This window comes from Leopardus geoffroyi, chromosome B3, assembly GCF_018350155.1.
Source record: "Leopardus geoffroyi isolate Oge1 chromosome B3, O.geoffroyi_Oge1_pat1.0, whole genome shotgun sequence".
Taxonomy (NCBI): Eukaryota; Metazoa; Chordata; class Mammalia; order Carnivora; family Felidae; genus Leopardus; species Leopardus geoffroyi.
This window is the reverse complement of record NC_059337.1, coordinates 62867059-62890889: the sequence shown is the minus strand read 5'-3', so window position 1 is coordinate 62890889 and position 23831 is coordinate 62867059. Positions and strand designations below refer to the sequence as shown.

The 23831-nt window shown below is 56.1% G+C and overlaps 2 protein-coding genes and 1 long non-coding RNA gene across 8 annotated transcripts in view; 2 read left to right on the top strand and 1 right to left on the bottom strand.

The window, feature by feature from the left end:
• LOC123583176 (serine/threonine-protein kinase PAK 6) overlaps positions 1-6193 on the top strand; it is a 49560-nt gene extending 43367 nt beyond the window's left edge. Inside the window, exon 14 of the transcript XR_006704761.1 lies at positions 6165-6193. The gene's annotated coding sequence lies outside the window, so the exon portion shown is untranslated. The remainder of the gene's footprint in view (positions 1-6164) is intronic.
• PLCB2 (phospholipase C beta 2) lies at positions 1107-23104 on the bottom strand. Of its 6 annotated transcripts, none has more exons than XM_045450047.1 (32): positions 22838-23101; positions 19683-19760; positions 18956-19024; positions 18180-18320; positions 17963-18042; positions 17824-17877; positions 17642-17717; positions 15097-15197; positions 14786-14952; positions 14550-14696; positions 14213-14370; positions 13866-13948; positions 13517-13601; positions 12778-12940; positions 12549-12655; positions 12323-12419; positions 11170-11254; positions 10916-11040; positions 10216-10370; positions 9525-9689; positions 8864-8963; positions 8237-8341; positions 7975-8069; positions 7776-7851; positions 7491-7556; positions 7147-7369; positions 6894-7068; positions 6684-6760; positions 6498-6593; positions 5884-5941; positions 5137-5223; positions 1107-4791 (listed from the first exon to the last, which is right to left on the bottom strand). In XM_045450047.1, the coding sequence occupies exons 1-32, from the start codon at positions 22919-22921 to the stop codon at positions 4588-4590; spliced, it is 3582 nt and encodes a 1193-aa protein (XP_045306003.1). In that variant the 5' UTR covers positions 22922-23101; the 3' UTR covers positions 1107-4587. The 6 variants fall into 6 exon arrangements, 5 of the variants coding, with proteins under 5 accessions (XP_045306003.1, XP_045306004.1, XP_045306005.1 ...); XM_045450048.1 differs by having other exon boundaries at positions 7491-7535; XM_045450049.1 differs by having other exon boundaries at positions 7491-7532.
• Positions 14381-15936, top strand: LOC123583179. The gene is made up of 2 exons (XR_006704763.1): positions 14381-14556; positions 15551-15936. It is a non-coding gene; the product is annotated as an uncharacterized LOC123583179 (long non-coding RNA).
• Positions 23105-23831: the final 727 nt, after the last annotated feature.

The following is a 23831-nucleotide window of genomic DNA, read 5'->3' as shown; positions in this document are numbered from 1 at the left end:
CACACACAATTGTTCTTCCCGCACACGCTCACTCTGAGCGGGGGTGGAGGGGAGAGTGTGCTCTCCAATCTCCGACGTCTCCAACCCCGACCACGCGCCCGATTGCCAGCTCCCGGCGGCTGACAGGCACAGGAGGGAGGAGCCGAGACGCGCGGCCCGAGCCAGAGCCTGGAGTGCTGCAGCCTCGTGAAGAGTTCCCTGGCGCCGCCACCCCGGAAAATGCGAGGGACAAACACGCAAGCCTCCCCTACGGTCCTCGCCTCCCTCCTGAGCTCAAAACCACCCCCAGACCACAGGGCTCTGATTTTGACTACTAGCTGACCCGTTTGAAAGGGAAGAAGAGAGCTCGAGTCAGAGGGGTGTGGGAAAACCACGGCAACGTAGAGACTATCACCAAGGGCTCAATACATAGGTTAAATACAAAACTGAGACAGTGCTCAGAGGAAAAGGTGGAGTTGTGGGGAGGAGAAGGCTCTGGAGGAAGTCAGAAGACAGGACTTCTGAGGTGGTCTTCAAGCCTGTGGGGGATCTGGCTGCTAGGAAATGAGGAAGACATTCCAGACAGGGTTACTGAGGCCAGGCCAGGAAGCAAGAAAAACACCTGTAGGGGACAGTATTGAGGGCTGCTTTACTGAGAACCTTCCTATAGAAGACAGGAAATTAAGGGAATCCTAAAGGTGTCCTGAGCCTGGGCAGAGCATTGATAGTTTGCTTTGCAGCAGCAGGAGCCGCCTGTGGAAAGGTTCTGGGCAAGGAGAGGATTTGCCCTTCCAGAAAGAAGACAGTGGGCTCAGATGGGTGAGTGGCAAAGTGCACATTGGGCCCTGCACTCCAGGCTTCTTGCCTTTCTCCAGCTCCCAGGCTTCAGGGATGCCCACTGGCATCCTGAGCCCAGCTATGGGGCTGGGACTCCCACACCCCTCTGTTCTGGGCGGTGGCGGTGGGGGGGGGGGGGGGTTGGCGGTGGCGGTGTGTGTGCATGTGATATATACCTGTACACACTGTCAAGCTCCCACTCCCTTTATCTTCTCTCATTCTTTAATCCCTCTGCTCTGCCCATTTTCTCTCCTGGTGTCACAAAAAGAGCACAGCATTTGACATTGGAGTTAAGTCACAGCTTGAAGGCATTTATTAGCAGTGTGGCTCCAGGTCTGCATTGTCTCATCTGCAAAATGAAGCCGACAATACTAGCCCTGCCTACTTCTGGCAAGATCAAGCTAGAGAGTGTCAGGGAAAGAGCGACATGGTTATTCAGAGTGTAGACAATCCAAACTCGCCCACCCCAGACATGGGGGCCCCTCCTGGGGTGTCGCCTCAGGGTGAGTATAGACTCTCCAACCCCAGTGGGGGTGCAGGAAAGCTCTCCCCCCCCCCCTCAGCAGAAGAAAGGCTTTCCTTCCCTTCATGACTCAATTCCCCTTTTTGCAGCATGAGGGAAATTGCTTTCTTCCCTCCTGTTTCCAGAGTCGGGGAAGGAGGTAACCCTGGAATCTGCATGTGGCAGGCCCGCCTGACAAGCCAGGCAGCGACACACCCCAGGTAGAGGAGAGAAGCAGCGGGAACATGGAATGGGTCACTGCTCTGTCCTAAAGAACCATGGACTCCCTCCGCATTGGGGCTTCCGCCTCTGTTCCTGGGATGGATGGAGACAGTTCCAGGGAAGCACAGGAGCCAGAGGTTCCTGTCAGGGCCTCCACCCTGGCTTGGCAGACAGCGCCATGCTGGCCACTCTTTAGAGGGAGCAGCCAGTGCATTTGCCCCATCTGTCATCACCAAGCCAGCCAGGCCTGTGGCGGGTCTCAGGCCCTGGAGCCCTAGCTCTGACTTTTCTGTAGGCTCAGTAGGTTCTGAGCAGAAAAGAAATAGCAAAACTGGGGGGGAAAAAAAAGAGCTGAGACGGTGCTGCAGAGCAGAGGCCCCAACAGCCAGAATTAGAAGCTGTCGCTTAGGGAGCTGAAGGCTGACAAGAGATGGAGCTGAGGCAGGGAGCAGGCAGGCACTCCACACTCTCCTCCCCTCCACCTGCTGAGCCTCTTCCCCGCCCCCCTCCCCGGGCAGGCCCCAGGCTGGCAAAAGAGCTTCCTCCCAGAGGCGCTAGGCTCAGGTCTGCAGTCTGTCATTCTGTCTGCAGCCAGCGCCCCTCCCAGACCCCTTTCTTTCCCCCTCAAGTGTCACCAGCCCCCTCACCCTGTCATGTTGCACCAGCTCAGCAGGGTTGGGCCAGGTGGCACATGCCTGGGAGATCCAGAGAGCCGGGGAGGGGGTGGGGGTGCAAGGGGTGGGGTGAGTCAGCAGGGGACTCTAGTATCTGAGTCAGCAAAGGGACTGGGAAGGGGCGGGGACCCTTCTCTTCATGTAAAAGGTGAAACTGAGGCATGATGAATGGACGGGGAACCTTGCCCCAGCCCCACAGATCCACAGCAGGAATTCACCTGGTTAGGGCCCTGAGGGAAGGCATCAACCTCTCCTCTGCACATCCCCTACAGCCAGAGATTAACTCATCTCCAGGGCCCAAAGACTATGACATTTTCCCAGGAGGGCACCTTGCCCTTTTTCCAGAGGACAGAAAGCAGGGAGGTGGGTATCTGGGGCTGGCCCCCAACCTGCTATGCAGAGGCCTCTCTGAGAGGCAGGATTGCATTTCCTTCCCTATTCCTGGGCTTCCCAGCTCCACACTGGGGCCGGGAAACTGCCCAGTCTGGCTGAGAGGCTCGGGGAAGGCAGCTTCTCCTTCCCCTCAGCAGTCTCGGGCAAAAACAGGGGACTGTCCAGTTGACTCTATTTGGCACTGGCTCTGGCTTATGCCCACGTGCCTGGGTCAGTGAGCTCGTCTAGCCTGGATCCTCATCCCTACACAGTTCTACCCCTGGGCTGGCAGGGAGATGGGGCAGTGGAGTGCCCAGCAGGAGAACTAAAGACAGCACACTGCTCTGGGGTACAAGTGTCCCACCCTTGGCTGTATCCAGTGTGTATGCAAGCGGGACGTGTCAATGACAGGCCTTACTGCTGTGAATGAGCAGGACCCCTAGTCTCAACCTACAACCCGGGAATGCTGAGATCCCAGAGGTCCGGCCCCCAGAGGTATGGAGGGTGGTGGCGGTGGTTCTGTTTATTTTTCGAAGGCACAGGTGCTCAGAGCTAATGGCATTTGTTATAACTCTCTGATAAGAAAACAACCTCTTCCCAGAATCAGTCCCCACCTGGTTTCTCCCAGGCCAGTGCCTATTCCCATTTGGGATTTGGGACCATGCCACGGATGCAGCGAACAGCTGCCCCCAAGCCCCTGTCAAGCAAGTGTTGGGTTCAACCATAACTACCACGGGGGCCTAAGAATGTGATCGCTCTAAGTCTGCCTAAAGGGGCCCAGGTGGCCTGGAGGTTCACAGCTCCCCAAGAGGGTGGGGGGCACCTTTGCAACAGGCTCTTCTGCTGCAAGCCCTGAGGGTGGAGACAAGGAAAGCCCACATCTGGGGGCAGGTGGAGAGAAGGAGTGACCTCATTTTCCAGTGGTTGTGGCATCAGAGCTGCCAGAAGGGGAAGTGAATCCCCTTCGTGCCCAGAGGCAGGGCCATTCCTTTCCACTGGGCTCTGGAAGGGACTTCATCCTGGGGTTCAGCTCCCAAAGGGTTTTTTTATTTTACTCCCCAGGCTGTTTCATTTCAGGAGCATACTACCCCTGCCTCCCATTTCTTAGCTGTAGAGCAGAGACCAGGCTTAGGCAGGAAATATTGGGACAGGGTTCTTTTCAGTAGCAGTAAGAAGGGGAAAAAATAAATAAATCTCATAAAGGCAGGAGAGAAAATGATGCTGACCTTGTCAGGCAGCCTGCGTGGGGGTGCATACTAGGAAGTAACCACCCCCCGCCCCCAGGCCTAGAAGAGTGTCCCAAAGGCCTTCCTTGGCCCCTCCCTGCGAGCCAAAGGCCCAGTGTCTCAGAGACCAGACATCTGAGGCAGCTTTTCCATGTCAGCCTCCCGTCCCCCACAGGCAGGAGGCCAGGGAAGGGACCTCAGCCTGGGATCCCGGAAGCAGCTGTCCCCAGGGAGCTTGGAGGTAGTGCCAGGCTCCACATCAGGGAGCTACAAGGAGTCCAACTCAGGACAGGTCTGAGATGGGGCCTCACAGCAGCAGGGTTTGGAGTTTGGTCCTGCTTGAACTAGAGGTGCTAGAGTGGAGGTTCCAGGTGGCCAGACCTAACCCTCCAGGTGAGAACAGTGAGTCCGGAGTGGGGCACCAATGGTTGCTCACTAGGAAAGGTGGAGTGGGGCCAGGACCCCATTTTCTGCCTCCCAGTCCATATTCTTGTGCCCTCAATGAATCCGTGACACTCATTCAGAGGAAGAGGTGAGGGATGGAGAGCAGGAAGTCCGACTGGAGAGGGACTCTAAACCCAGACAGGCCCCTGCCCTGATGGTACCAGGTTCCTGCCTCCTCCTCCAGCTTAGCTGCAGGAGGGGGCTCCAGAGTCCAAGGGAGCCCCAGCTTCCGACAGCCTTAGAATGCGGGGGCCTTTCCTCCCAGGGGGATGGAGCCACATCCCAGAGAAGAGCGAATGTCCTTACAGAATGTCCCAGTGGGATGGGGGCATCAGAGGTGACTCTCCTGGGCATCTGCCTTTGCTGTGAGTGGGTCCTGCTCACACAGCTCCTTGAAGGCCCCAAAGGACCTCTCAGGCTTGTCCTTGGCCTCAGAGGGGAAGTAGTCCCTGAGGCAGGTCCTCACTGACTCCTTCACCTCGGCCTCCAAGCCCTTCATCCTGGCCTCGTACTCTGCCAGTGCCTCCTGCTGGAACTGTGGGGACAGCAAAGATCACCACCTGTCTCAGAAGGGGCCAACCACCCACTCTCTGGACAGTCAGACAAGGAGATGCCCAGTCTGTTCAGAGCTCCCAGGAGACTGGGGTGGGAGGTGGAAGGTAGTGGAGACCATCAGGGAACCTCTCAGGGAAGGGGGTACCAACCAGGCAAAGAGATGTATAGAACTACCTCCTCTTAAAGGACCCCAGGACCCCGTGGGAATCGGGGCCTGTGGTCCACCAGTGAAGGCTGAGTCCCCTTCCCCTCACCCCATCCCCTGACTGGCAGCTCCCCGGGGCAGGCCAACTCTGCTGGTGGCCAGGGTAGTGGTCCCTGTCACCTGCTTTTCCATCTCCCGGATCTGCTCCAGGCAAGCTGCCTGCTTCTCCTCCAGCTTCTCCTGGTGCTTCTCCAGGTTCTCTGTCATCTGGGTGGGAGTGAGAGGCAGGGAATCAGGATAGCACAGACAGGCAACCTGGCTTGGAATCCAGCTACAGTCCCAGTTAACCAGCTGTAAGACTGGGGACAAATTTGTTACCCTTCAAACAGTTCTTTTAAATTTGTAAAATGAATAGTGTGTCTTGCTGGATTGTGCAGGAGTGTATGAGACGGTTCAAGTCAAGTACCTGGTTGAGAGCCTGGTATGAGGTCAGGTCTCAGTAAAAGCGAGCTGTGTTAGTGTTGTTAATGGTCCTGGGGGGGGGGTGGTTAGGTCCATTCTCAGCAGGGTTTTCCTTCCTTTTCTGACTTCTCGGAGCCTCAGGAAGCCCCCCTCACATCCCATCCTCCCCTGGCCATCTAGCCCCTTAACATTTCCATCCAGGGTGATTGGCCACAAACAGATCCCCTTAGGCTGGTACTCCACCCTCCCACAAAGGCCAGAACCACAGGATAGCCTGGGGACTCCTCCTCCTCTTCATTGCCTCCTCCCATCCCTAGCTGCAGGGCCTGTTCTGGACTGTGCATCTCTTAAAGGCAAAGTAAAGGCCTGGGACCACCCCTTCCCTCCTATGTAGGGTGTGTGTGTGTGTGTGTGTGTGTGTGTGTGTGTGTGTGTGTGTGTATGAAGGACACAGCTCTTACACACCTGCTTGATGGCTTGCACCACCTCCTGAATGTGAGAGTTGTTAATTTCTCTCTTCAGCCTGTTGGGGTGATCAGAGTTTCAGAGAGGGCAGGGGGCCCCTAGGAAGAGTTGAATGAGACCAAGTCTCCTCAGGGTGTACACAAAATGAGAACTCCACCCTAAGAGCAGAACCAGCCAGAGGGGGTAATCATGGGGACCCAAGGAGGACTTGAGGGGCCACTGGGAGCTCTAGGGACTGTCTGAGGAAAGGGCTTCCTCACTGAAGTGCACTGTCCTACAAGGTGTGTGTGTGGGGGGTGGGGGGAGCTACTGTCCCAAGGTTGCACCTCCCTCTTTGTATGATTGGTTTTTCCCTTAAATTCTCCTTTCTGAGAATTTTGATTCTCCTTTCTGAGAATTTTGATTCTCCTTTCTGATGGCTTCTGTGTTTTGCCTAAGGAGGACACTCTGATCAGAGGTGACAGAAATGGGATTAACTTTCGAAATCCAGGGGACAGGCACATCTCTGGAAAGTAAGTCAGGATCCACTTGTAGACAGGCCCCTTCCCACCTGGAATGGTCCCTTCTCAGACCGGCCCTGGAGTCTGAGGCCTGGGCCTCCCTCCAGGGCTCACCTTTCTTGAGCCATCTTGTCCGAGGTGACTTTGACCATGGCCTGGATCCGCTCTATCCTCTTGGCCTCCAGCTTTTTCTTCATCTCTTTGGTATCACTGCAGAAAGACAAGCATCAGGAAGATGTTCTGAGGGGCCTGAGCCCTCCTGGGAGATAAGAGTCAGGCATGGGCGGGAGGCAATCATACGTCTCCAAGGTCTCCTTGAGGGTCTTCAGCTCCGCAGCCTGCTTCTCTCTGGCCAGCTCCATCATCTTGGCGATTTGCTGCGGGAGGTGTGGGGGGGGGGGGGCGGTTGTGCAAGGATGAGCTTGGCTAGAGGAGCCCTTTGCTGTGAGGCGGTGGGGACGGGGTGGTGTTGGTTGGGTTGTGGCTCCCTCCCCTCCCCCGCCCGGGCACCTCGGCCACGTGCTGCTCCTTGCGCTTCAGGATGCACTCGTACCGCTCCTCGCCCTGCTGCAGCAGCTCCAGCTCCAGGCGGTCCTTCAGCTCCCGCGCGCGCGCGTCCGCGCCCTCGGGGCCCTCGCGGCCCTCGCTCGGCGCGGCCCCGGCGGCCTCCTCGCAGAGCGGGGTCCTGTGGAGGCCACGTGTGGGGACAGGCCCTGAGCCCGCCTCGGAGGGCAGGGCCCGCCGCCGCCGCCGCCGCCCTTACCTCTTTTTGCGGGAGCCCTTGCTCGCGCCGAGCCTGCGGCCCCCGCAGCCCCCCGGGCCCGGCGGCCCCAGCTCGGCCAGCTGCGCCGCGCCCCTCTGCAGCAGCTCCTCCCAGCGCCGCGCGCCGCGCCGCTCCAGGTCCCGCAGCTCCTTCTCGTGCCGCCGCTGCAGCTTCACGATGCCCTTCAGCTCCCGCAGCTCCTCCGGGCTGGCCGTCCGTGGCTCTGCGGGGGCCGGGGTGAGGTGCGCCGCCTCCCAGAACCCCCACCGCCACCCCCACCCCCCAGGAGTCTAGGACCCTCCCCAGGCTCGTTCCCAAGATCACTCGGACTCAGCAGGCCTTACCCGCAGCTTCTTTCACGGCTTCCTCCCTGGCCCTGGCCCCGGCTGCTGCAAGAGCCACAGCGTGGGCTAAGAGGTGCGGGACGGGATTAGTTCTGTAGGCTACTCTCCCCTCCCTGGGGGTGGGGGGGGGGCATTATGGGCCCCCTGTAGCGCACTTTCCTGGCGCTGCGACTTCTCACACAGTTGTTCCCATCCCAGGTGAAAGTCTATTTTGGGGGGATGCTGTGGGTACCGCTGGAGAGGTCGAGGCCCTTCCAGTCTGTGGGAGGACCCTGCAGTGCTTACCTGCAGACCCGTTGCTCAGTGGGGCCAGTGCCCCATTGACGTGGCCGGCGACTGGACTCCCGGGTGGGAAGGGTTTCTGTGTAGGGAGAGCAGATTCGGAATATAGCACCAATATCTCTTGGTCTTTCAACCTAGGACTCTGCCTCCTCCCTCATCTTCCCTCCCAGAGGGCAAAGCTCCTGGACCAGGCAACACAGACCTCAGGCAGACCTCCTATGGCTTCCTTGAGCTTCACAGACTTCTTATCGTGGGCACTGAAGAACTTGATGGGATTGGCAAGAGCCACGGTGAGATCTGGGTGCAGAGGGGCATCACTGGCCTGGTATGGAGATGTACCTGGAAGCCTCCCCGATCCTCACCTACCCCAGGATGCCCTGTCCTGCCCCACTCTGGAGGCTGGCTTGAGGAGGGGGAGGGGGAGTGAGTGGATCCCGGCTCCCAACATACTAAGGGCCTCCTACCTGCCCAGGTGTCAGGTACGTAGTCCTTCATCTCCAGGAAGACAAAAAGCGCAGGCATGGTAAGGGGCATGTTGCTCTCGCTGTGCAGGCACAGATGGTGGTAGCCTGTTGGGCATGGCAGGGTGGGCAGTAAGCCATGCTCATTGCTGCCCAGCACTGCACAGGAGCAGCTAGTTACTCAAAACTCCCGGCTTTAGAGTCAAAGAGGCCAAAGCCTGAGTCTGATTCTGTACCTTCCTGGTTGTGTGACCTTGAGCAGATTAGTTTAAATCTCTGAGATTTTCCTCAGCTGTGAAATGGGGTGCCTAGGGTCTACCCATGTGGTTATTGTTAGCATTAAGTGAGAACGTGTTATAAGCCCTAACTCATTTTAAGTGCCCAGTAAGTATCAGCTCCTTGGGAAATTGCCCCAGTAGTTCCAGAATATTACAGACATTCTGATAGGTGGGCAGAGGCCCCACCTCTGTCAGTTTCCTATTCTTGCCACACTCCTTAGGGCTGATAACTTGAGAAGGTTAGGTAAGGTCTCAGGGCCACCTCCCTGAAGCAGCCCCACCCTCTGGACAGGCTCCTAACACTGGCCTTCGTCTCAGACCAGCTGACAACAGCAAAGGACTCCATCCTTACCAGAATTCAGGGCATTAATGGGGATGATGCGGTGTCCAAGAAATCTGTTGCCTTCCTCCATTACAGCCACCCTGAGGGAGGCCAGCTCAGGCATCAAGATCTAAGGAGAGTTTGGGACAGGACAAGCTAGGAGGTGGCCAACCTACCCACCTCCCTAGCTTCAGAAGTCTTAGCGTCAGTGTGAGAACATGGCAGGTGTTACCAGATTTGGCACACTCTAGGCCACACACGTAGGCATCCTCTCAGCTCATGCCATGGCTGGTCCACGCAGGGGAGAAGGGCTGGGTATGCAGCCCAGGGCTCGGGGGTCCTGGTGCAGGCAACCCTTGACAGCCTTGCCAATGAGCATCCAATGGGAGCAGAGCAAAAGACCTCACCGTTCCGTGGCATTCTGTACCCTCGACTGGGAGTTCACATTTCTGCCTCTCATCCTAACATGAACATACACACATACACACACACACACACACACACACACACACACACGCACGCACCTGCTCACAAATTTCTGTAAACGTGGATTTGGGACTCTTAAAAATCAGGAAGCCATGGGGGGAGGGGAGGGGAGAGGATGAAGGAAGTCCCTTTATTTAGTTCCTCTTTTCTATAAGTAGAGGCCAAGAAGTAGGGACAGACCCCAGCCCCTGCCCTAGGTCCCCACCTTCTCAAAGACAAAGGGCTCCTCCTTCCAGACAGGATTGATAGAGTTGGCACTGGGTGACAGCTTGGTGCGATAGCGCCTCTTGGGGTCCCCAGGAAGGCCAAACAGCTCCACTTCGACAAAGGTGCGCACACTGCGTTCTGACAGGAACTGCCCAGAGATCACCTAGGGGTGGGGCCCATGGGAGGCCGGCGTCAGCTCGCCCACCCAGGCCCATCCCTAGCACCTGGGGCCTCCAGCTCCTGTGGCTAAAGCATCCATTCTTGCATACTGTGAAGAGCCCCATTCAGCTGGGGCTGTGTGGCTCAAGGGTTACAGCTAAGCTCTTGGCGACCAGGTGCTTCCAGCATTCAGGGAAGAAGTGGGGGCCTCCCCACCTCCCTCCCCCGGCAAGGAAGGAACAGCGCCCTCCCCCAGGGCCTGGGGCTCCTGTGGACCCACTCTGCCTACTCTTCTCCCCTCCCCCATCCCAGCCTCAGCCCTTCCCCTTGGTTTCCATGGGGACCAAGAGGCAGCTTCCAGTGCTGAGGAGGAGGCAGTTTCCAAGGCAACTTGCTACTGCACGAACTGGCTTGGGCTGAAGTTTTCAGGATATCAGGGGAGGGGGGTTGGGAGGGGAGGAGTAGAGCTCTCGTGTCTTTCTCCTCAAGTCCCCAGCCCTCCCGGCCACTTGTCCACCTCAGGGCCTTGCCGTAATGGAGAGGGTGGTGGCTACCACCACATCGATGCGGTCCACTGAGAAGGGGTTGAACTGCTTGTCTGGCCGGCGCATGAACTCATGCTTGAGGAGGTAGCCACTCTGCCCATTGAACTCAAACAGCGCCATGTTCTGCTGCATGGGCAGGTCTGGGGGGACAGGGGCACTCAGTGAGGAAGGCCCGGCCCTTGGTCTGCACCCAGTCTCTGTGTCCTACATTTCTCAGCCTCTCCTATCTTGTGAATGGGGCGCTTGGGTTGACTGTGAGAATGAGGGTCTCTCATGACCTAGCCTGTTCCCTTGGGGTGTCTCATCTCTCAGGAAAGCTCCACAACCTGGAGTCAGCAGGAACAAAGCCACAACCAGACCACAGCTCGCTGTGGAAGTTGAGGCCAGCGAAGCAGGTGTTTCGATGGGCCCATTCAGGCAGAGCAGCCAGAACCCACGCCAGCACCCTGGCACCTTCACATATATACCCGTACACGTGCAATCATATAGGCGTGAGCTAATGCATTTAGATCCCTGACCGCTCACACACCTGCACGTGCTCCCACAGCCTGAACAAACATCAGGACACTGATGTTCTAAAGACACTGAGCTGTTCTAAAGATCCCCCCCTCCCCACAGGGATGGGGTGAAGGTGGGAGAGGCAGGGGGCAGGGGAAAGTTCTCAGGGGCCTAGGAGTACCCTCACCCATCGTCTGGAAGTTGAGGGCAACCATCTGGCAACCAGCATTCCAGAACATCTGGGGCATGTAGTTGGAGGAGTCCATGCGGGTGCCCTTAGGGTAAATGCGGCTCATCTGGCGCTTGTTGTAGCTGCCTCAGAGTTTAGGAGCCCGGCCGAAGGCCACCCACACCAGGAGGACCCAACAGCTCCTTCTGGGAGCCCTGTCCCCAACCCTCCACCCCCACCAGGGACCCTGGCTATTGAGGCCTCAAGGATACTCCACAAACTGCACCGAGGCCTTGGAGAGCAGGTCATAAGCCTTGAGCTCTGTGAAGGAGGAGATGACATAACTTCGGTTCTTCTCTGTGTCGGAGAGAAAGGGCAGGGGGCCCATGTCAGGCTGTCCTCCTCCCTCCTTCCTCCCCTCCCTTTAGGCTAGCTCCCTCCAGCACAGAGATCCCTTCAACCCAGCATTTCTACTGAGGCCCAAGGGCGTAGGGGGCCAAGCTGATGTGCAGAGCCATGTGGGTAACAGTGTGCTGGGGGCAAAGGGTATATGGGGGAGATGTGCACAGGGATGGGGTGTGTGCCACAGTCCTGCAGAGTGAGGGGTGTGTGCCCTGGATGGTACAGGAACATGCTGTGGTATGCAGACAGTGAGCATGCAAGTTATATCTGAACATGAGGGCTGGGGGCAGGGGAGGGAGGATATACATCAAGGACCGGACACGCCGTGGCTGAGCACAGGTGAGTTTGCAGGGTGCGGGTCCAGGAATGAGGAGTCAATGTTGCAGAGGTACACACTGCACAAGTGTGTACAGAAAGAGGTGTTTACGTGGGGGGTACGCCCAGAGGATGAGGGGAATGCATTATGCCTGTGTCAGGAGAAGTTGAAGTTAAACAGCATAGGTGTGCACAGGAAGGGAAGGGTGCAAGGGGCAGATGTGCACTGTCCCTTGCCTCTGCCTCTGGCCCTTCCTGGGAGTTCTCCTGCCTGGGGTGGGGAGATAGGAGGTGGGGGAGGGAACAGGGCTCCTGGGCTTGGGCCAGCCCGAGGCTCCATTCATCCCGGAGAGCCACAGCACCTGCAGAAGGCTGCAGGAGCCTCAGGCCAACAGGGCTAAGATGGCCTGTCATAAGTGGCCTGCCTGTCACGGACACACTCCAGAGCATTCTGGTAGGTGCCAAGTTTCTCACTACAGTGCCGGGAAACTGGGAGCCGCTGCCACGTAAACAAGCTCTTTGCCTGACTCCTCTGCTGGCTATTTATAGACAGGGTCCCCAAGTCCAAGGAAGGGGGGGGGGGTCCTTCTTCCTCTTCTCCCTACCCATCAAGCTGCTCTGCTGTCAGGATGCACTTCTTAAGGGCCTTCTCCTGAATCTGGCCTCGTCTCCAGCTTACCACCTTCCTCCCGCTTCATGCTTACTTACGGGCAGAGAACTCAAAGGAGATGAACTTGGTGGGTTGAATGTAATTCACTAGGCTGGACATCTCCTCATAAGCCGTCACCTCCAGGCCCGCTGTGCCCTAGGGAAGAGAGGGGAGGGTGGAGAAGGGGAGGGCAGGTACAGAACCCAGGCAGGTGGCCCCCTGCCCGCACCTGGAGGGCTCCGCAGAGGACACAGCACAAGGGGCTAGGGGCTGCCCTCCACACACCTCGTCCGACTGCATCTTCTTGATCTCTTCCTCATTCAGGCTTCCCGACTCCTCCTCCTCTTCCACCTCTTCCTCCTCCGGCTCTGTTCCTTCTTCACCAGCCCACGCTGCCACACGCAGCTCCATGAGCACTGGGGCCTGGGGACCCCATACATCCCCTCCAGGCCCAGCCCCTCTCTCCCCCTCCAGATGCTCCCCCTCCCACACCCCCCCTCCCAGGCCGCCTCACCTGTGCCCTCACCCACAGAGGCACTGGGTGGGCAGTCGCCCTCAGCCTCCCCACCCGGCTCCTTGCTGGGGGATGCTGGGCCAGAAAACTGGTTCTTTTTGTTCTTGATGAGGATCTTGCCTCGGAGATCCTCGGGGCTGGGCAGGGGGATGCCTGGTTTCAGCTGAGGGAGAGGGGAGAGGGTCAGTACCAACTCCTCCCCTTCAGGGTGCAGTCTCAGCAACTCTGTACCCGACCTGTGCTCCATCTGGCCCGCCTGCTTCTCCAGCCTCTCATCCCACCGTATCCTGTTGTGTGCTGTGCTCCTGCCTGACCCAACGTACGCAGTTCCTCAGACAACACTCTTCTTGCCCAGCTGCTAGGATACTCTTTCCCCACCCTCACCAAAATAATCCAGTTTCCCCCTCAGATTTCATCTTAGCCATCCCTTCCTCCAGGAAGACTTCCCTGATCCCCAAGTACTTCCATAGCAGCCCCTGGTTGTGACGACCTGGTTACTTGTCTGTCTCCGCACCAAAAGGTAAGCAACCTGAGGGCTGGAACTGTGTCTTTGTCACTAACATAGCCCCAAAGCCCAACACGGTGCCTGACACATGGTAGATGATAAGATTCTGGTCCCACAATCTTCCCAGATAAACCCCAACATCTTCTGGGGACATCTGCCTCCTTAACCTGGCCTTGACCCTGCCCTGGGCCCCCAGCCCCCAGACCCAGATGCCCCACAGCAAATTCCACTCACTGGGAACTTTTCCAGGGGCTCTGTGAGTAGCATGTCCCCAAACATCGTCCGGCAATACTCAGCCATCTTGGCCTGTTGGCGGGGTCTGCAAGGAGCAGAAGTGGGTACATTTCAGCAGCTCTACCCCCTTCTTGTCCATCTTTTTGGGCCCCTGACCTGGGTCATCAGGGGCACAGGAGGTCAGGGAGGCAGGGACACAGACAGGAGAGCCTGGGGTCCCAAGGAACTTATAAAACCCGGGAGAGAGCTGGAGGGCATGGCTAGAGGTGGGGGACAGTTGGGAGAGGGCAGCTATAGGCAGGAGATGGGGACAAGAGAGAGAATGAGGCTGAACAGGTCTGATACGTACGAGTCCACATGGTTTTCAAATGACAGGATGACAGGATAGGGGGAAGTCTTAAAAGCACTTTCTGCAATGGCTTCAATTGCTTCCTGGAGGAGAAGGGGGCCCAGCCGAGAGGAGGTCGGTGCTCCAGGCCCCCCACCCCCAGAGGCACCCGTCCCCACTCCCCAGTTTCAGGACACACACAGAACTGGAGGGCCACTGCTGGCCCTGTCTCCTCTGGTCCCCTCTAGTACCTTCACTGGTCAAGGCCTCCCACCCACCCCCTCCTTTCAGCTGCACCCCTAGAAAACTTATGGCCCAGGGCCCTTCCCTAGTGCCACTGCCTCCAGCTTCCACACACTGAGTCTGACCTTGAAATAGATGTCTGTGGTCATGGTAAAGCCGTGGGTGATGATGGGCTCCTCGTCAGGGGGCCTGCCCTTCCAGCAGTCTAGCTCCACGCAGCGACAGCCAGCCAGCAGCACCTGGCGGTACATCTCTGCTGAGGAAAGGCCAGAGAACTGGCCAGCTGCACCAGAGCAAAAGGGAGAGGTGGGGGCTTCACCAGAGGCCGGTCCAGCTCGTCCGAGCCCTCTCCAACACAGTCTGTCCTTTTGCAGCCTGTGGGCGATCCCTGCGAGGGATGGATTCAGGGAACAGGAGCAGCCCCCGTAAAAGGAGAAGTCATAGTGAGGTCACCCTGGTCACCTGTCAGGTAGGTGTTGTGTGAGGAGTTGATGAAGTAATGGTTGAGTGGCTGTGTCATGTCTTGGTAGAGTAGCAGCTTGTCCTGGGCCAGCACACTGTTCTCTGGCCCACAGAGAAACCATACCATGCCCTCAGGTGACAGCTGGCCTGGGGGGCAAGGGAAAGCTGTCAGGGCTGCAGCCCAGCTGCCAGAGCAGGTCAGGCCCACAGGGATGAGGGGCTCCCTTAGTCCTCACCCCTCTGCACGTTGATTGCACTGGGCTCGTACTTGTCGATGAGGCCCCGCACTTGGTCAGGCCGGGCGGGCGGAAACAGCAAAGAGTTGAGGCGGGAGTCCCTCTGTTTCTGGTTGATGAATTTGGTCAGGTGCTCCTTGGTCATGTAGGGCTTGGCCTTGGCGTGGCTGCAGGCCAGAGAGGTCTATAGCCCCTGGGCCGGGGAGCACAGACCACCACCTCCTCCAAAGAAGCCCCCTAATTCCCTGCATGGCAAGTGGGATTTTAGCCACCACCCCTTCCCCATGCCCAGCCCAGCTAAGGAAGCTTACTAGGAAGTGAAGATCTCATCTATTTCTGGCCGAGGACAGAGGCTCATGAGGAAACTCTTGTAGACGGATTCTGGGAAGTCCTCAGGATTGATAGCATCATTCTGGGGAGGATAGTCACCTGATCATTCCTGTCCCACCTTCTCAGTGCTAAGACCCACAAATGAGGCCCAGCCCTGCGCAAGGGGGCCTGTCAAAGGGAGGGCTCAGGGCGGGCCGAGCAGCATCAGGTACACCCCCAAGCACTGGCTTCTCAAGGTGCTGGTTGCTGAGCAGAAAGCCTGCTTAGCTGGTTTGCCTTGCCTCTGAACTTGGACACAGGCTAGACCCTTGGCTGGGGCAGGATCAGAACTAGGGATGACCAGAGCAGGGAGGAAACAAGGTTAGCAGCAAGTGAGGCTGCTGCCAGAGCAGTGAGCTGTCTTCGTTTTTTGTTTTTTTTGTTTTTTTTTTTAAGTGGAGGACAACTTTTCCAAAAGACGCAACTTGAATGTAAACAGTGCGCAGAACAGCAGGGCCCCCAGATGCACGAAGCAAAAACCGACCGAACTGAAGTGAGAAATAGACAGTTCAACGATAGTAGAGACACCAAAGAGCCCAAGGAACGATAACAAAAAAGACAAACTGGACTTCACCCTAATTAAAAACTTTTGTGCTTCAAAGCATACCATCGAGAAAGTGAGAAAGTCCACAGAATAGGAGAAAATACTTGCACACTGAATGTCCGGTAAAGGGACAACTCAACCAGCAAAGAGACCAATAGCCCCGTGGAAAGACAGGCGGATTTGAATAGACATTTCTTCAAAGAAGATATGCAAATGACCAGTAAACACATGAAAAGATGCTCAGTCTCATTAGTCATTTGGGAAATGCAAATCAAAACCACAATGGGATACCACTTCACTCCCACAGGATGACAAAAATTTTAAAAAGACAGACAACAACAAGTGTTGGTGAGGAAACTGTAACCCTCGTACGTTGCCGGTACGATCGTAAAATGGTCAGTCGTTTTGGAAAACAATCTGGCAGTTCCTCAAAATGTTAAATAGACAGTTGCCACACGACCCAACTATTCTACCTCTAGGTATAGAGAATTGAAGACATACGTCCAGGCAAAATCACGCACACGAATGTTCACAGCAGCATTATTCAAAATAGCCGAAAAGTAGAAACAGCCCAGATGTCATCAACTAACGAACATACATAAGCCACATGTGGTCTGTCCAAACTACGGGATATTACGCAGCAGTAAAAAGGAATGAAGTACTCATGCGTGCTACAACATGGAAGAACCTCGAAATCCTCACGCTGAATGATTGAAGCCTGACATATTGTATCTTCCATTTACGTGAAATGTGCAGCTTAGGGATCTTTATGGAAGCAGAAACTGAAAGTAGACTAGTGGTCTCCAGGGATACTGTGCCTTTGCATTTCATCCCAGAAAAACCCATCCCATGTCTTCCAGGATCATACAGGAAGGCCAACCTCAGTCATAGTTTGGAGCAGAGGGTCTGAACAAGAGAGCCAGCCCCTATCTCCCTAAGCCTGGGTCTTGGACCCATCAGCTCCAAGCAAAGATAGGTCAGTGGGTCCTAGCAGGACACAAGGAGAGCTGACAAATAAGGGGGACTTAGCCAAGGTGGGAGCTCAGGAGGCAGGAGAACAGGAGAGGGGATGTGCAAGGGCCCATTTCCACCCTGTCTTTAACCCTATGCTTGCGTTCCTGTGACTGACTACATCAAGGAGTCACTAGCTGTGCCTGGAGGGGGGGTAGTCTTCCAAGGACCCATGTGGACAGGTGATCGATGAGGTCTTTGTTTTATTTATTTATAACATAACAATTTCTTATCAGGAGACAGAACTCCATGGGGTGCAAGCAGTGCCCCTCATGGGCACAGGGGACTGAGATCCACTCCCCTACCCAGGCAGGAATACTGGGCTCGGGCTGCATCTGCCCAGAGGGCTCCTTTTTTTGTAATCCACGTAAGGCCCCTCATGGGGTGACCCTGCATACAGCTTGTAATTTTAAATTATTTAGCCAGAAGGGGAAAAATGTTTTCCTGTGTTAAGCTAAAGGCTGTGTCCTGGCAGCTTCAATGCTTGGTCTGTTCCTCTCCCCACACTGCACAACTAACCCCTTCCCCATATTTCAGACCCCTGCACATTGCCCCCATCCTTGCTGACCTTATCTCCCTTCTCTAGGTGAGAACTTTCACTCTCACCTTTCATTCCAAGGCTAGAATGGGGATGCACCCACCTGCTTGCCCTGAACACAGTCCACCGCCCACTGCCCGCACAGCCACCCAGGAGTAGGCGGTGCAGACCAACCTGTTCTGGATCCAGGCACCTCACCCCCACTGCCCTGGTTCTGTCTCTGTGCCTAGTATCAGGACCCGGTGCTCTAGGGTTAACTGGCTTTTGGGGCTGTTGGCCGGGCTGTGCCATCATCCCTGCCTTCACCACCCCCGACCAGACCTGGCCACACTGGGCCTCTTGTCACAGCCAGCTCAGGTGAGAGGGGGTGGGCTGGGGCAGAAGAACCACTCACCTTGCCTTTGGGGAGGTGGCAGGAGCTGAGGGCAGCTTCCACCCGCTTGCGGTCAGCAGGAAACATCTGGAAAAAACTGAAGAAGCAGAGAAAGGCACCAGGCAAAGACAGGGGTCAGACCTGGAGAGGAAAGGCTTTGAGGAGCTGAGCCGAAGTGTGGGAAGAGATTTGGGGAAACTCACTTCTTCACAGGAATCTTCCCTTCGGGATTGAGCTGCATCTTGAGCTTTACCAGGCTGGTGGGGCAGAAAGCATCTCACTTAGGCCCTGGGGCTGGCACACTTAACCCCACACACCAAGGCCGGGCAGACAGGCACTTACATTTTGTCCAGGAAGGTGCTGCGAGAGGCATTGGCTGTCAGCGGGTGCTTGACCAGAGCCAGTACATCTTCAGCCCAGTTCTGCAGGACCCCAGGGCACCGCAGTCAGACCCCTGACCACACAGGTGCCCTCACCCCCTGCAACCCTGGCCTGTCTCGTGGGAAGCCCAGGCTACCCCAGGTGCCCACCCCAGGCAAGGTGTGCCCCCACCATGCACCTGGCCCACGTTCTCCTTGTAGGAGACAAAGTTGTGGAAGGTGAGGTCCACCATGTCCGGGCCAGACACCACAGTGAACGTCTTTAGCAGGAAGTTGTTCTCAGGAAAGTCCATGTTGAAGACATCCCGGAGCTTCTGGCTCTGCAGCAAGCAGCGACACGGGATCAGAAGTATGTCCCCATCCCTGCCCACTGTGGCTCTCCTTGTCCCTCCCCCTCAGCGTTTGAACTATGGCCACCCAGGGCAGAGTCCCATCCCGATCTGAGGAGTCACGGGCCTCTGCACCTTCCCATCCCCGACTCCAGGGGCCGGAGTGGAGATGGAGAGCCCACAGGAGGAGATTAACCTAGCCGCAGGGCCTGGGAGTCCTGTGTATTTTGTTTGCCACTTTTCATTTGAAGCTGAATTCTCAGGTCCCAGTCTCATGGAACCCAGCTTCCCACCAATCCCTTCCTCCATTTTTCCTTCTGGCGTTAGGCATATATAGGCAAACCAGATGGGGAGGGGGTGGGCACAAGCAGTACCACCCAAACAGTCCAGGGTGCTCTAGGGGCAGGAACTGACCACACGACATGTCTGTTTATGGTACCAGAGCTCTGGGAAGCTCAGGAGCAGCCATGTCCCTTCCTCCGCTCTGGGACAAGGCCCTGCTACCCAGTCTGGGAACTCTTCCCCTTGCTCCAGAGATTAGGCTTCCCACACCCACAGGGACTCCTGCGTTGACCCCACAGAGCTTGTGGCCACGTTGAGCCTGGGATGCCACTGGGCCCACCTACCTTGGGTATCTTGGCAAACTTCCCAAAGCGAGTATCCCTGATGCTGGTGATATCCAGAAACTCTATCTCCTGGAGGGTGTCCCAGTAGGAGCAAAGAAGGGATGAGAACAAAAAGGTCAGTCAAGAATGAAGAGCAGAGAGGAGGGAACTTCCAACACCCCTTCACATCTTGACCAATTGCCTTCTGTAGATGCCAAGACTATCTGGGGTGGCCTGGACCCTACCCTTCCCTTCTCACCAATCAGGTTCTCTCCACTCATAGGAGCCTCCTCCCTTCCTCTGTCCATTCCTTCCCTGGCCATTCAAGTTACTCAAGATGTATAGCCTGTGGTCTTGCCCATGCTATCCTGGATTCTCCCCAGGTTCCACTCCCTTCCCTCCATCCAGGTACTGAGACCCTATTTAATCTTTCTGAGCCCCCAGTTTACCCAGAACAACAGGTAGAGAACCCGCCTTCAGTGGCAGTTCTTTTTCCTTTCTCTCTCTTTCTCTCCAAGGGATGCTAAGTCTGGAACATCTTGGCCCAAGGCAGCCATGGTTGGAGTGACTGCATCCTCCCTCCCAAAGCAAATAGCCTCTGCCCACAGGAGATCCCCCCAGAGCCACCCTTCCAGGTCTTTTTATATTCCCTGAGCATTCACACCTCCACCCCTACATTATCAAAAGGTTGCTTTGACTCAACAGATCAGCAGGAGCTCAGGGCCATGGTAGGTAGGGGCTGCTTCACCTTACTCTGATATGTCCAATATAAGTAGTAGCCCTTGGGATCCACGCGGAGGATAACTGGGGAGGCTATTGTGGTTTCCTATAGACAGAAGTGGGGAGGGAAGGAAGGAAGGAAGGGAGGGAGGGAGGAAGGAAGGAAAGGAAGGAAGGAAGGAAGGAAGGAAGGAAGGAAGGAAGGAAGGAAGGAAGGAAGGAAGGAAGGAAGGAAAAACAAAAGACAGAAGGGGTTAGCTGTGTGCTCTGAGACCTCAGGCCAAGCTTCCCTGGCCCAAGCCAGGGGTTTCAGAGCTCACCATCTCCCCTCCACAAACCACTCCCCACCAATCCATCCAACTGTCCCACAGACACCAAGTGCATTCCCACCTTCAAGCCTAAGAACCCAACCCTGCCTGAAATACCTTCAAAGAGCACCCCAAGTCTCTCCTCTTCTGACAAGCCTTCCCAGAAACATGCTATAACAGTGTGTGTGTTCACACACCTAGAAGCCCATCCAGAAAATCCCCAAGGGCTTATGGACTCCAGGGAAACAAGCCTGTGCTGTAGCATAAGCTAGGCCATAAGTTTATGCGCTAGACCATGAGCTTAGTGCTTCGTGTTTGCTGAAGAGCCAGTGAATGGCTCTAAATTCTTGTTCCGCTCACAGAGCACACAGGCTATCTTTCATTTTAATGGTCTTCGTATGCATATAAAACAAGATGGTAAAATTGAAGTTTCCAATAAGGCATGGTAGTTGCTGCACACCAAATCACACCAAATGCAGAATTTTCAAAGGCAATGGTCAAAACAAGGTTCTCAGGTCAGGGGTGGTTAGAGTATGGGGGAAAAAACAATTTGGGAGGGGGATAATTTTAGAGAAAGCTGTGTTGTGAACTCCATTCTCTTCCCTCCCAAAGGGAGGGTTGGGGGGGCTGACCCCTCACTTTAAACCTAGTGAGGGGTTTCAACTGTACTTGGAAAGCTTTGGTCACCCCTGCAGTTGTGGGGCAAAGCAGACTGGGGTCTGACTCCTGCCCAGGAAACCAAGTGTCAGAGGCATTGGGACGCTGGTTGTGCTAGATAAACCCAAACTTCAGAGTCTGTTGGGGCAGTGAACACAAGAGTATGTGCTGAGGTTTAGAGGAGGCCTGTGGGAAAGAGGGACAGAGTCCAAAACCATAGGAAACTGAAAGTGGTAACTGGATTCCAAGGGGCTGAAGAAGTAATTTTGAGCGACCTTCTGAAATAGAGATGGCAGAGGGACCCTTACATAAGGGACCACCAGCTCAGGGAAGGAGGGTCTCCTCACTTTGAGGAGAATCCTCAAAAGTGTCCACTAGAGAAAGAATAAGCCTAACATTCTGCCAGGCTCAGAAAGCATGAGCCAACTGATGATGGCATCTGTTCATGAAGGACTTTGGTCCCCTCTCCCTCATCTCTCCCTGCACCCATGGTCCAGAGGACTTGGTGGAAGATCAGGGAATCCTGCCTTCGCAGAGCACATGCAGTCCACCTAAAACCATTCCTAGAAGGAGGAGGGCAGAAGATGTCATCCAAAGTAAGATTTGAGTTTTGAGTTATAACTAGTTTCCGAAATAAGATTGGGTGTTATGAGAAGTGACCATAGGATTGTCTGTTCCCCAAGAGTAAATGGAATCTCTTGTGACTGGCTGAGTTTCCTTCCACGGGCAGGAGAAGAGCCTCTCCCACCAAATACACTGTAAAGGGACCGTGGGAGACAAAATTAAGTTGGGAGTTGATTACATCTTTTGCATTGTGCTTATTCAACATGACACGACATACTCAAGTCATAGGCCAGCTGGGCCAAAGGCAGTCTGAGCAGAGCCCTGTCTCACAAGTGCATGTGCCCCGTGACTAGGCTTGGGAGATTCCTGCTTATGGAGGTCAGGCTCCTGGGGTCATGCTGTGCCCTGCCCCAGGGAAGGGAGGGGGGCAACCTGCTACATAGGTACTGGCTTGCAGAGAAGGCCAGCTAGCATGTCCCCCCACCCCCCAACCAATGGCCTTTTGCCCAGTCAAGTTACACACACTTCCCAGAGGAACCGAGAGAGGCCACTTCACTTTTCATTCTGAGCCACATCCCCCATTCCACAGTCTCCTGGGACATGTCACCACCATGCCACATCCCCCACACCACTTCTAGGGAAGCAGAAAGCATCTAGCCAGGGCCTCCTACCCATAGTCATGGCAACCAGATTATTCAGCCTAATGTAGAGCCCCAGGCTGCCTTAACTCGAAGACCCAGAACCCCTTCATCCCACCTGTAAGAATGAACCAGCCCTAAGGCCCCCCCGCCCACACACACCCCTGAGCCTTCCAGTTCCCTTCCTGGAATCAGCCCACAGTGGCTCCAATACTGGACCCACCTAGCAGCCTCACAAAGGACCCCAAATTATTCTCACTGCCCAAGAGAGTCCCTGGCCTGTCGCCACACATTTTCAGGGGCCAGAAGGACCAGAGTCTGGGAAGCAGGTCCCCGTCTGGGAAGGAACAGACAGCGGAAACAAAGATACAAGGCAAAGCAGTGGTTTCCCCTTTCCTTGCAGATAGGGGGGTGGCAGGGAGCCCGGCTGAAAACAGCCAGCAGAAGCAGAAGTCAATCAGTTCCTTTCCAGCAGAAGCCTCCAGTTCTCATTTAGGGTCCCCCGGCCTTGTGTAGCTGCCCCACGACAGCTATGGGAAGAGTGGGGCTCCCCTGGGCCAGGGTAGGGCCAGATGGGGAGGAGCAAGAGTGCACCCTCTGTGCCAAGAATAGGGGCCTGGCTCACCTCTGCTTCTGCCCCTGCCTCAGCTCTGGGGCACTTTCTTCCCACTAGTACTGAGACCAGGAACAACAAATCCTGCTTGTCTTGGGGGCTTTGGGGAAGGACAGACGCAAACCCAAAGAAACTCCCTCCTGTGACCACCCAGGCAGTCCATCCTCTTCTTACATCCAGACACAGAGCCCTAGCCCCTGCAGTCCAGGGGCACACACTCAGGGCCACACACCCTCACCCCCAGGTTTGTTTATCCAGGCCATTGTGTCAGCTGCCTGGCCAAGCCACACAGGCGCCTGGTCCCAGAAGACATAAACCAACCCACCCACCCCAACAAGGCCCCTGACAACAGGGCTCCCAGCACCCCAGTGCCCCAGCAGCCCATGGCCCCTGCCCCACTCACATCGTCCCATTTGATGAAGCGCTCCCCTTGGCTCAGATAAGCCTTCACCTTGGGGGGCAGCAGGACAGGGTTGAGCAGAGACATGCTGCTAAGCGTCCCTCTTTGGAGAGGCTGGACAGGCACCCGTGGGTAGGAGGAGGGAAGGAAGAAAGGCCAGAAGGAGGAGAGCCAGCCGGGCTGGGCTCACATGGCACCCGCCCCGATCGAGCAGGTCCGGAAGTCTGGATACTCGTTTAGCCCACGGGTGGCAGTGGCTGGGGGCAGAGCTGAATGCTTTGGCCAGAGGCCCATCTGTCTTTTAAATCAGTCTCCTCCCCCCTGCTTTTAATGGGGGGCTGTGGTCACTGCTCCTGCCCAGGGAGGTTAGGCTCCCCTCCACAAAGCCCCCGCCCTCACCCTGTGCTTCAGCACTTCCTGCTCAGGGCTTCCTCTATGTGCTGTTCAGGACGGAGGGGCGGGTCTTGAGAACTGGTCACCTTGGAGCTGGGGGCCTCAGTCCCAGGAGTAATCTCTGGTCAGATGCAGGTGAGGAGCTGCAGAAGGAACAATATGGGGACCCCCCGGGGATGCTGTTGCCCAAGCTGGGCCTGAGGGGAGGGTGTAAGTAGCTCCCCAGGGGAAGGGACCTCCACAGAGGTGGGCTCTAAAGTATAGGAGTCTCTTCCCACAGCTGAGGAGGCTGGGACCACCCTGGAGGTGGGTGTTGAGGGTGGGGTTGGGCGCAGCTGGGATTTGGTGGTTTGAATAAGCAAAGTTTGCTGCACACCCAGCTCTTCTTTCTCAATGCTTCCTCCCATGAAAATGAGGTACAAGTGAGGCAATCAGGCCCCTCGCCTGCCGCACATACCTCCTCTTGGCCCTCTGGGCCTGGCAGAGGTCTAGGACCCCCACAAACCCAACATTACCCTACACACACACAGCAACCCTTGTCACCGCCTCCACTGCGCTCTCTTGCCCAGCTCTCTCCTCTGCTCTGTGCCCAGGGCCTGGGGTG

What these genes read in the sequence shown, in the direction of transcription:
- PLCB2 (XM_045450047.1), bottom strand. Translation starts at nt 22,921, where the DNA reads ATGTCTCTGCTCAACCCTGTCCTGCTGCCCCCCAAGGTGAAGGCTTAT. An exon ending in TTTGAAAACCATGTGGACTC is followed by an intron (nt 13,602 to 13,865) that starts GTACGTATCAGA and finishes TGCTCCTTGCAG; the next exon opens with ACCCCGCCAACAGGCCAAGA. An exon ending in AAGGGCTCCCGCAAAAAGAG is followed by an intron (nt 7,069 to 7,146) that starts GTAAGGGCGGCG and finishes TGGCCTCCACAG; the next exon opens with GACCCCGCTCTGCGAGGAGG.